Source organism: Mus pahari, chromosome 14 (genome assembly GCF_900095145.1).
Source record: "Mus pahari chromosome 14, PAHARI_EIJ_v1.1, whole genome shotgun sequence".
Lineage (NCBI taxonomy): Eukaryota > Metazoa > Chordata > Mammalia > Rodentia > Muridae > Mus > Mus pahari.
In genome coordinates, this window is record NC_034603.1 from 30,144,749 (window position 1) to 30,157,471 (window position 12,723).

A 12,723-nucleotide genomic window follows, 5' to 3' on the forward strand; every position below is an offset into this window, starting at 1 on the left:
CCTCCCCTCAGGCAGGATTTTTCTGTGTAGCCCTCCAAGGCTGTCCTGGAACTCTCTGTAGACCAGGCTGACCTCCAACTCTTAGAGATTTGCCTGCCTCTGCCTCCCAAGTGCTTGGATTAAAGGTGTGTGCTACCACCATGAGGCAAATGTAGAACTCTCTGTTTTTCCTTCTGTTTGATTTTCAAAGTGGTCTCTACTAACTTTAATTGGAGAATGTGTATTTCTCTGAAAGCACTACACCAAGACTCCGGGAACAACCCTTCTTATAAAGTATAGGTGGGGCCAAAACGTGATAGATAACACAAAGTTCCTTATAGCAGAGTGTCTGCGGAATTGTCTCAGCCTCTTTTTTTTTTTTTAAATCTCGTTTGCTCTAGGTCCAAAGGCTCAGTACTGCCTGTAAAACTTGATTGCCTGCCTCCACACTGGATTCGGTGCTCATATTGCTTGTCTTCCTTTGATTGCACAGGTGGTATATGCACAGGGTGGAATGACAGAGGGCAGGAGCTAATGAGAATCCAGAGCAGAACTGCCTTACTCTTTCATGTCTTATCCTTCTCAGAGGCTGATCATGCTTATCACTGCCATTTAAAATACATACACGGAAAGCCAGAGAGATGGCTCTGAGGAAGGGCCCTTGTCACCAAGCCTGGTGACCTGAGTTTGATCCTTGATACACACTCTCACCCTTTTAAGTCTTAGTTGAAGGAGAGAACCAACTCCTAACATTTGTGCTTTTGACCTCCACTTATGTGCTGTGGAATATGTGTGTCCACCTTACAATAAATAATGCAATAAATAAATGTGTACATATACATTTTATATTCTAGATCAGTTTTAAGCACAACACCTCCTGCTCCCATATGTATACAACCACCCATTATCAACAGCCCTCACCAGACTGGCATGTTTGAGTTAGGTAACTTGTTAATCAGTATCAGAGTTCTATAGTTTATACCGGAGTTCAACCTGGCTGATGTATATATATTCTTGGACAAATGTAGAATAACATATATCCACTATTTTAGTATCCTGCAAAACAGTTTCTGTACCTTGCCTATTTGTCCCTTCTCCTAAGCTCTAACTGGTTTTTCGTTTGTTTGTTTGTTTGTTTTCTGTATTTTTATTGCTGTAGTAGTTTTGTTTTCTGGAATGCCAAATATGGCAATCAAATAGAACACAGCCTTACCAGATCAGCTCTGTTTACTCACTAATGCGTTCTTACAAGTTCTCCCATGTCTTTTCTTGACTTCTGTTTCATGTTTGGATAAGTGTTCCCTGAAGATCCACATTAAAGGCCCAATCCCTAGCTTAGCAGGGTGGTGATGGAAACTGAAGGGCAGGGCCCGATAGGAGGCCTTTAGGTCATAGGGTGAGCCGTGAAGGAAATTGTGAAACTTTGCTCTCCAACCCTTCCCACTTGTTTCTGGCTATAAGATGAATGATTTTGCCTGAGATGTATATGGTTATATAAGCCAAAATCGAATAGAGCTAATTTCTCATAGTCTGAAGCTTCAAAAGCTAAGCCATAATAGCACTCATATTTTAATAAGTTGATTATCTTAGGAATTTGTTACAGTAACAGCTGACTAGCATAGCTCAGTGGCACTTTTTTTTTTTTTTAAAGCATTATGTAGTGTTCCATAACATACAGTTGCCCACTAAAGGATATTTTGGTTGTTTCCCTGTTTTGGTCGTTATGAATTATCAACTAAAAATATGTATGATAGTGATTCTCAACCCCAGCCATAAAATTATTTTTGTTGCTACTTCATAACTGTAATTTTGCTGCTGTTATGAATTGTGATTTAAGTATTTGTGTTTTCTGGTGGTCGTTTGACCCTGAAAGGGGTTGTGACTCACAGGTTGAGAACTGCTGTTGGATGATTTTTTTATGTGGGTATAACATTTCAGCTTATTTGCTTAAACAAGGAGTCTATTCTTGGGTCAGTAAGTATTTGGTTTAATACAGTGTGTAAAAAACTACTGAAATGTCTTTCACTATTACTATAACATTTAAGTTTCACCAGCAATGACAGTTTGTATTGTTTCCACACTGTGATGGCTACTTTTGTCAACTAACACAGTCTAGAATCACCTAAGAAGAAAGCCCCTCCCCCCCACACACACAACACACCCTGCCCCCTGCCCCTTGCCTCTTGATAGAGTTTCTCTTGTAATCAAATATAGCCTTGATTGTCCTGAAACTCCTTCTGTAGTCCAGGCTAACCTTGAACTCATGGAGATCTGCTTGTCCCTGCCTCCTGAGTGCTGGGAGGTACTAAAGACAATAAAAGGCCACCATTTAATCCCAGTATTCAGGAGGCAGAGGCAGGTGGATCTTTGTGAGTTCAAGGCCAACCTGGTCTACAAAGCAAATCCAGGACAGCCAAGGCTTATTACACAGAGAAACCCTGTCTCAAAAAATAAACAAACAAGTAACCATAGAGAGTCTAATGAAGAATTGTCTAGCTCAACTGGGCATGTTTATGGGGATTGTTTTTATTGTGTTCCAGTGTTCTTGGGTTGAGTCTTGGTGTATAAGTGCAGAGAGGGACTGAACACTAGGAGGCATCAATCATTCTTGCTGCTCTTGACTGTGGGTATGACTATGGGTTTCAAGTTCTTGCCTTGGTTTCCCCACAGGGATAGACTGTAACCTATAGTTGTGAGCGAAAATAAACCCCTTCTCCTTTAAGTGCTTTTCATCAGGGTGTTTCATCATAACAAAAAGGAAACTAAGACATAGACCCTTGCCACATTTGGTGCTTTCACTGAGATTGTGAAAACATTGTGATATGTTTATAATGGCATCACACTGTTGTTTGGGTTTTTTGTTTTGTTTTTAGGGCAGGGTCTCACATGTATTCCAGGCTATCTTCAAACACTTGGCAGACATCCTGTGTCAGCACCCCAGTTGCTGAGATCATAGGTGTGAGCACCCATGCTCAGCTTTCACTGTTGCAGTCTGCCGTCCACTAACGATGCTCTGTAGAACCTTTCAGATGCCTGTTTTCTGTGCATTTCTAAGCAGTCATTTTATCATTATTAAGCTTCAAGAATTCTTTATATACTGTGAATAACAGTTCTTTATCAGATGTCATTTGCAAATATTATCTCTGTCTGTGGCTCATCTTCTCTTGACATTGCTATTTTTTAAACATTTTTAAAACTCTAACATTTATAGTTTTTTTCTTGTTATGATAGATGAGGATTTGACTCTTTGTACCTCACCGTTTTTTCATCTTTGTTGTTGTTACTTTTTAAAAAAGATTTATTTATTTATTTATTTTATACGAGTACACTGTAGCTGTCATCAGACATACTGGAAGAGGGCATTGGATCCCATTACAGATGGTTGTGAACCACCATGTGGTTGCTGGGAATTGAACTCAGGACCTCTGGAAGAGCAGTCAGTGCTCTTAACCACTGAGCCATCTTTCCAGCCCCTGTTGTTGTTACTTTTAATAACACATTACATTTTTATTTCTAGTTGTATCAACTGTATGTAGTTTCTATATATTAGTAAGGCAGGATAAATGTTAATTAAAGCTTCTATCCTGTCTGCCTGCCAGCTTTTTATACTTTGTCATCTGTCTCAATTTCTTCATCTGTTTTTTAACTTTTTCACCTTTAAGCAGGATACTATTCAAATAATTTTGGAATTAGTCTCCCATGTTCTGTATATAGGTAGTTTATGTAGTATGACTACATAACTAGTTGTGTAGTGACTCTGTATTTCTTTTTCCTTACAGGATGAAGTTATAGGTTATAGGTTGTTGGTCTTTCATGATTTTTGTTTTATTTTAATTTTTTTCATTCTCTTCACACAATTAGATGTTCTGTAAAAGAAGCTGCCTCTCAGGCTGGAGAGTTCAATTTCCAGCAACCACATGGTGGCTCACAATCTTCTGTAATATGACTCTGGCCATATTTATTTATATGTGGGTACAATTTCACTGTCTTCAGACACATCAGGAGATGGCATCAGATCCCCATTACAGATGGTTGTGAGCCACCAGGTGGTTGCTGGGAATTGAACTCAGGACCTCTGGAAGAGCAGTCAGTGCTCTAAGATTCATCTGGGATTTGTAATGGCATCCTTGGGGCTCCATCTCTTCAAGTCTGTTGTGGGGGTGTGGGAGGACATGTGGCCTCTCTCCTAGTCTGGCTTTTCTTGGTGAATTTCCCACATTCATGGCATTTACAAGTTGTAAATTACATCCTAGAATTTACATAACTTTTGTGGCTTTAGCTCCACTTTCCCAGAGTCACTCACAGCCTGTTCCCGAGCTCCATGTAAGGGGATCTGACCCTGCTGCACATTACCTGCCTCAGCAGCTTCCTGCAGTCTCAACAGAAGCCTCGTTCTTGCATTTTGCATGCAAAACCAGCACCACTTGGATAATGGCAAGTTCTGCTTAAAGCTTAGGATGTAGCCTGGCTCCCTGGGTTCTCAGTAGACTCTGCCTTCATGACTAAACCTGCTGAAACACTTCCCCAGACAGCCATTTTTCACCAAAGTATCCTGAAGTCTCTTTCCAGGCACTCTGAAATGAATTTACATTATGCCCTAGAGCTCTCAATGGGTGAGGTCAGGCTCCTACCCTTTTGTCCCAGCACGAAGGTGCTTTATCTTAAACAAGATATCCTCTTTGTCTATAGCCTCCCTGTTCCTATCCTACGCTTTCAGACCTTTCTTCTCTACTTTCTACTCACACTATACATCTGGGTAAATGCAGTGAGCAATAGCTATGCTACAGTCTGAATGCTGTGCTCTTTGAAAATATCTCCCACCAAACAAATTAGTTCATACATTTTGAATTCAGTTTTACTCAAATTGCAGGACTCAGGCAGAATGCAGCCAAATTGTTTGCCAGAATGAAATATGGTTTCTAGTCCAGGTCCTAACAGAATCCATGTTCACCTCTGAAACATGAAATAGTTTACTCTCTGCATTTCTTTAGATATTGGTCATCTAAACTTCCATTAAAATAATCCATTAATCCATGACTGGATCCTAAAGCTTCTCATTAGCCTGCTATTCCTAACTCTTCCACATTTCTACCACAAACCAGTTCTAAAAGCTTTCAAACGATGTGGTCAGGTTTATCATAGCAATGGCCTCCTTCTCAACACCAGTTTTCTATTAAGTCACTTTTCTTACCACCTTGACCAACTTCCTAAAAGAAGAACTGAGGGGAAGGGCTTACCATTATCCCATAGTTCGATGGCAGGGAAGGTATAGTGGTTGGGACTCTTGATGCAGGAGCTAGTTACATAACAGTGTCAGATGGGAAGCAGAAGAAGGCTCAGGTTAGAACTGGGACCAGGCTATAAATTATAAACAATAGTAGAACAGTCTTCCTTGACTATAGACAGGTCCTACAGTGAGCCTAGGTCTGAAGTCTTATATCTGAACAATATTTTTGTTTGTTTTTAAATCAAGAAACAAATAATTAGTGAGATATAGTTGTCTAAATAACTTCTCATGTAAATCTATGTCTTGTGTTTGGGGACCATTACCAGTCTTCATAGTCTTTGGTCATTCTTTACTGCTAAGTGTTTAAGACCATGCAGGTGGTCAAAATTAATTTTCCTTTTTACACTGTCAAGGCCAGTTTAGGATTTAATCCTCAGAGGTCACTTGGCTTGAGAGGAGCATCTGGCCCCTCTAACCTTTCTTTACCAGTTGTTCCATATTGGTGAGGAGAAGTCAAAGGCCTTGCTTGACCTGACTGTGGCTTTCCTTGGAGGCAGTGAGGAAACTTTTCCTCCATGGTGACCTTCCTCTTTGTAGACTTGATGCTGGTTAGAGTGCAGAGCTTCCCTAAACAAGAGAATACACTTACAGGACATTTCAAGAGATGGCTCACAGTCCCCCAGGACCTCCTTGACCTTGGGAGCAAGGGGAAATGGTTCTCCTTTTTAGTCTCTCTGTCAACATTAGCATAGCCTCCAAGACTGGTTACTGAACAGCCAAAAGGTCAGTTATACCAGTCTGGTACTTTTAACTACTGAATATATTTCAATAACTAACCATTTCTAAATAAACTCTGATTATATATACAATTTTTTTTTTTTTTTTTTTTTTTTTTTGGTTTTTCGAGACAGGGTTTCTCTGTATAGCCCTGGCTGTCCTGGAACTCACTTGGTAGACCAGGCTGGCCTTGAACTCAGAAATCCGCCTGCCTCTGCCTCCCGAGTGCTGGGATTAAAGGCCTGCGCCACCAGGCCCGGCTATATATACAAATTTTAGCCAGTTCTTTTAATTATTGATCTTTGAAATTTTAATAACCATATATAGCATCTCTAAGTTTTATTCCTTATGTACTTTAAATAACTTACTCAGACTTTCATAATTTGTGTAAGCATCATAGCTTGCTTTCTTCTTTCTTTCTTTCTTTCTTTCTTTCTTTCTTTCTTTCTTTCTTTCTTTCTTTCTTTCTTTCTTTCTTTCTTTCTTTCTCTCATATAAGTAGCTGTCTTCAGACACCCCAGAAGAGGGCATCAGATCTCATTTCGGATGGTTGTGAGCCACCATGTGGTTGCTGGGATCTGAACTCAGGACCTTTGGAAGAGTAGTCAGTGCTCTTAACTGCTGAGCTATCTCTCCAGCCCAGCATTATAGTTTTCATTCTGGAAACATACAATCATCTTAATTTTCACACACACACGCACGTGTGTGTTTGTGTAAATTCCTTTTTTGTAAAACAATTTCCATTTTTACATCCTTCTAACATTTTATATACTGGTTCCCATTCTGAGTACCACAAGACGTAATAGCTTTAACAAGTGAATTTACTATTTGTTGTAAAAAATTTCTCCCAAGCTGGGGAGGAGCTAAGCAACATGTGACCCCTTCCAAAAGGCCCCAATGACAAATCAATGTTCAATTTCATTAAAGTCAATCCTAGAGAACCAATAAGTTTATTGAACTTACTGACTATGGGGGACTGCTGTGGAGAGTGTTGGTACCCAAAAGTAGCTGCACTGGAAAGTCGTTGCCCATGTATAACATTGAGGATATTGACTCGTGTTTCCTGGGTGTGTTGAGAGTCAAGGAGAAGTGAACTAGGATGAGTACCATGGTCAAGACAAGAAGAAGTCTGATGTTCACATAGACGTGGATAAGAAACAGATTGTGACCGACGTGATGGCATATGCCTTTAATCCCAAAACTGGCGAGGCAGAGACAGGCAGATGAGTTTGTTGCCAGCCTGGATAACGTAGAGAGTTCTAGCCATCCAGGGGTACATAGTGAGATCCTATCTGGGAAAAAAAAGAAACAGATTCTGTGACAGAAGTAAGGATAAGCTGCTTAACTGATTGTTCAGATTCTCCCAAAGGTATGTGTGGGTGGCTGGGATCAGGAAGACCTGAGAAAAAGTGGTCTCAGAAATTTAGATAGAATATTCAAGATTCAGGCAAAACAAAAGGAAAAGCACAACACAGGAACATTTCTAAAACAGTTATAAGATTTGCTGGCCAACTAGTTTGTTGCAAAAAGAGGAGGAGAGTTTAAATATGATTGAAAGTCAGACAGAACACATAGGATACAGAGATGCACAAAGCCTTAGAGAAAGAGCAGTCTAGTTTTAACAAGGAAAAAATAGATGCAACAAATATTTGTACTGTATGTTTCACAACACATTGGTGTATTTCATAAATAAACTTTGGTTTGCTGTTAAAAAACATTCTGAGTGGTTTATACAAGGCACAGGTAATAATTATAAGGAGAACAGACCAAACTTTGGCAGCAAAAGGATGGAAAAAGCAACAAATGACTAAAGGTGGAAAGAGAGTGGAGGGAGGAAGGAAGAGGAGCCTCATTTAAGTGATATTTGAGGAATGGCAGATGCTGCCGTGATAATCCTAGATCTGCAGGTTTGCCCGTTGGATGGACACAGTAACTATGCAGCATCAGTGATCTTCCGGTCTTCAGCCTGGTCCTCTCCAAGATGACTTCATTCTAGAGGATTGGTGTTACAAAAACATTTTATTGCTGAGTGGTTGCAATTTTCATTTTATAAGAATAATTAAACCTTTTCTTTATTGAGTAATTTAGTGTGGTGCAAGCAGGGTAACTATGTGTGTTCAACGTTTAGAAGTCTGCCACAGTATTCAGTGTCTGAGGAGCACAATTGTTTTTAGATATATTTATTTTATGTTCATGAATGTGCATCACATGGGGGCCTAGTGGTCTGCCTGCAGAAGTTAGAAGAGGGTGTCAGGTGCCCTGGAACTGGAGTTACAGTTAGTTGTGAGCCATCATGTGGGTATTGTGAGCTGAACCTGGATCCTCTGCAAGAGCAACAAGTGATCACTCATCTCTCCATCCCTAACATAATTAAAAAATGAAAGAACCAGCATCTCTGTATAGTAATGTGGCTGAGCTTCTGCAGGACTTACCAGTGGCTGCTATTGCTGCCCATTGTCATTGCTGTGTTGAGGTCAGCTCCTGCTCCCTCTTTTGGCAGTCTTGGCCAGGTTGAACCCAGAATCTCTTCACACTAGACTGTGACCAGTCTAGGGTGCATTCTACATCCCCTTCCTACACTTCAGAGAGGGAGAAATAGATCATCTCCAGGATCCTTCCTGACTAGAGCCCAGGCTACAGGCCAGACTCCATCAGTCTTTTCAGTTTTTAAGTAAGTTTAAGTCTAGAGTTTTCATTTCTCTGTGATCCCTTTATGAACCCTTTTGTTTTGTTTTGTTTTGTTTTGTTTTGTTTTGTTTTGTTTTTCCAGACAGGCTTGTTCCTTGTAGCTCTGGCTGTCCTGGAACTTGCTTTGTAGACCAGGCTGGCCCCAACTCTCAGAAATTCAATTGCCTCTGCCTCCCAAGTGTTAGAATTAAAGGCATGTGCCACCAACTCCTGGCTTCTGTGTAAGCTTTAAAATGTTTTTACCCCTAGCTATTATTGGCCTTATCTATAATATAGTAAAATGAAAAAAATCCCCATACTTAAATTTTTCATAATAATATTTTAAATTTTATATCATTTCCCTGTTTTACCAGTTTCTTTGACATTTGTAGCTGTTCCTCATCCTTATCCCATTTGTTCTTGTTTCTCTGTGAATACAAAGGAACACACCAATTCTGTTTTTTTCTTTGTTCTTATTTCTTTTTGTTTTGTTTTTGTTTGTTTTATTTTGAACAGTGTTTTTCAGTGTAGCCCTGGCTCCTAGAACTCACGTTGTATGCCAGGCTTACCTTGAAGTAAGAGATCAGCCTGCCTCTGCCTCCCAAGTACCAACTTTGTTTTCTAATTCCTCCTTAGAGGCTTCCCTTCCTGTACCTGCTGTTCCTCATTGAAGGTGGAATCCAAGTCCCTAGACACACTGGAAAATATCAGCTATGTCCCAAGCCCCTCTTATCTCAAAGTTGCACTTACTTAAGATATGTTATTGAGAAATGTAAATAAACTTGTGTTTTATTTAGTTCTCAACATTATCTGTATAGCTGTATTAAGCTGCAAGTTATAGAGAACCTAATTCAGAATAACTTACAGGAAATGTGTAAATCAGGTGCTGTAACTGCAAGTTCAGCAATAGGCCAAGCTCCAGGGTTGATACGATGCTATTAAGAAGTTGGTTTTCTTCTTTCTGTACAATAGAGTCTTACCTTCCTCACAGGACAGCAGAGTGGTTGCCAGCCGTTGCTTTTCTTGCCATGTTAGTGATGTTTAGCAGCCCGCTCTTGCATTCTACTCCATTTGTTTCTAGTATCTATAGATCTTTTCAAAAATTATATGAAAGTAATTTTCATACAGTATATTTTGATCATATTCTTTACCCTCTCCAGTTATGCTTAGATCCCTCTCCAAACAGAATGAAACAAAACAAAACAAAAATAAAAGTGGAAATCATAATAGATAAAAACTTTTTAAAAGCTGGGCAGTGGTGGCGCACGCCTTTAATCCTAGCACTCGGGAGGCAGAGGCAGAGACAGGCGGATTTCTGAGTTTGAGGCCAGCCAGGGCTACACAGAGAAACCCTGTCTCAAAAAACAAAAACAAAAACAAACAAACAAAAAAAAACCTTTTAAAAAGTCAATAATAACTAAAGAAAATGTGCATAAAAAAAGTATGAAGTTTATTTTGTTTGGGCCAACTGTTCATGGGCATGAAGCCTGTCTTGGAATGTGATTGACATTACATTGCCCTGTGACATTACATTGGAGAAAATTACTAATTTTTTCTTTCCCAGAAGGTATCCTTTGCAATAGTTTCTTGGTTAGGGGTGGGACTTTGTGCCCACTTTTCTGTCTCAGTGCTGGGCTTTGGTCTGGTTTGAGTCTGTGCAGGACATATGTATGTTGTCACAGTCTCTGTGGGTCCATATGTCTATCAGTCCTGTTCTGTATGGAAACACCTTTTTCTTGGAGTTATCCACCACTTCGGGCTATTAAAATCTTTCTACCTCGTCTTCCACATATGTCTCTTAGCCTTGAAGGCCGGGGTTTGATAAAGACATAACTTACAGGGCTGAGTGCTTCAAGGTTGCTCACTCTCTGTGCACTGTCTAGCTACAAATCTCTTTGTTAATTGCCATCCACTACAAGAAGAAACTTCTCTGATGAGACACTCTTTTAAGAGCTCCAAGGGCTCTCCTACTGGGAGCTCCCAAACAATGCAAACGAGTTGTTCTTGCCATCTCTTACTGAGAAGGTACCTAGAGGAGGAAGAACTGGATAAAGGGTAACAGCCATAGCATCCTCTATGCCATATATGGAAGACATTTGAATTTCATTATAAAAATATTTTCTTTCTTTTTTGTTTCTTTCATCTTTTGTCTTTAGGGACTATTCCAGCAACTAAACGGACCGGCATTCCAGCTCCACGGGAACTCTCAGTAACTATCTCCAGAGAGAGGTCTGTGCCACGTGGTCCCTCCAGCTCAAAGAAGTTGGGTTCCAGTCCAACTTCCTCCTGCAATCCCACTCCCACCAAGCATCTGAGGACCACCCCTGCAAAACCTAAGCAAGAGCATGAAGGTGCAGAGAAGGCTGTGCTCGAGTCCCAGGTACGAGAACTTCTGGCAGAAGCCAAAACCAAAGACAGTGAAATCAACAGGCTTCGAAGTGAACTAAAAAAATGTAAAGAGAGGTGGGCCCTGAGCACTGAGGATACCAATGCTTCAGACCCAAGTGCAGAGGGAACAACAGCCCCAGAAAGTGATGCAGAGCCTTTGATAAGAACCCTGGAGGAGAAGAACAAGAACTTTCAGAAAGAGCTTGCTGACCTAGCAGAAGAAAACAGGGCCTTGAAGGAGAAACTGACTTACCTTGAGCAGTCACCAAATTCAGAAGGGGCAGCAAGTCACACTGGTGACAGCAGTTGCCCAACATCTATAACCCACGAGTCCAGTTTTGGAAGCCCAGTTGGAAATGAATTGTCCAGTGAAACGGATGAGTACAGAAGAAGTGCACATGGGAGTGCGTTGCGGACATCAGGGTCTTCAAGCAGTGATGTCACCAAAGCCTCTCTGTCACCGGATGCCTCAGATTTTGAGCATATCACTGCAGACACCCCATCTCGGCCCCTGTCAGCCACTAGCAACCCTTTTAAGAGCTCCAAGGGCTCCCCTACTGGGAGCTCCCCAAACAATGCAAGTGAGCTGTCCTTAGCATCTCTCACTGAGAAGATACAGAAGATGGAGGAGAATCAGCACAGCACCGCAGAAGAACTGCAGGCTACTCTGCAGGAATTATCAGACCAGCAGCAGATGGTGCAGGAACTGACAGCAGAGAACGAGAAGCTAGTGGATGAGAAGTCCATTTTGGAGACCTCCTTCCACCAGCACCGAGAGAGGGCAGAACAGCTGAGTCAGGAGAATGAGAAACTGATCAACCTTCTACAGGAGCGAGTGAAGAATGAGGAACCTAGTGCCCAGGGAGGAAAAATCCTTGAGCTGGAGCAGAAGTGCACGGATATTCTTGAGAAGAGCCGCTTTGAAAGAGAGAAGCTGCTCAACATTCAGCAGCAGTTGACCTGTAGCCTACGGAAGGTTGAGGAAGAAAACCAAGGCGCAATAGACATGATTAAGCACCTGAAGGAAGAAAACGAAAAGCTGAATGGGTTCCTAGAACATGAGCGGTGTAATAATAGTGTGATGGCCAAAACTCTGGAGGAATGTCGAGTTACCTTGGAAGGCTTGAAAATGGAGAATGGGTCCTTGAAGGCTCATTTGGAGGCTGATAAGCAGAAAGCTGTAGAGGCCAACAGTACTGTGGGGCAGACAGCAGAGAACTTCGAGGTTCAGGAGATGCTGAAAGTGGCTCGAGCTGAGAAAGATCAGTTGCAGCTGTCCTGCACAGAGCTCAGACAAGAATTGCTAAAGGCAAATGGTGAAATTAAACATGTTTCCAGCCTGCTAGCTAAGGTAAGAAGACAGTTCTCAACTAGTATTTGTTGACATTTCTCTTCAAGACCCTAACATTGTGAACCAAAGAGAATCAATTGTTCAACTGTATTTGTGAATCTAAGCATTCTGGTTTGAAAATCTATTAGAATTTAGGCAGGTTATCTCTGGGGATTCCAAATTTAAAAACAAAACAAAACAAAAAACAAAACAAAATGCCCAGATTTCTGTACAGATAGATAAAAGATTAATGGAAATATTGTAAATTACATCAGATGGTATGGTGTAGTGATGAAGACCGTCAGGGGTGGCATGTGTCTTGGTGGTAGAATACTTTCTTTTTTTTTTTTTTTTT

General features: G+C 40.9%; 1 protein-coding gene across 6 annotated transcripts in view; it reads left to right on the forward strand.

Annotated features, from left to right (window-relative positions):
- Nucleotides 1–12,723, forward strand: part of Specc1 (sperm antigen with calponin homology and coiled-coil domains 1) — a 267,085-nt gene that overhangs the window by 152,583 nt on the left and 101,779 nt on the right. For all 6 annotated transcript variants that reach the window (XR_003845145.1, XM_021212939.2, XM_021212940.2 and 3 more), the window contains one exon: nt 10,807–12,389. Coding sequence is in view for 5 of the 6 variants with exons in the window: in XM_021212939.2 (XP_021068598.1) it covers nt 10,807–12,389 (1,583 nt within the window). In the remaining variant the exon portion in view is untranslated. The remainder of the gene's footprint in view (nt 1–10,806; nt 12,390–12,723) is intronic.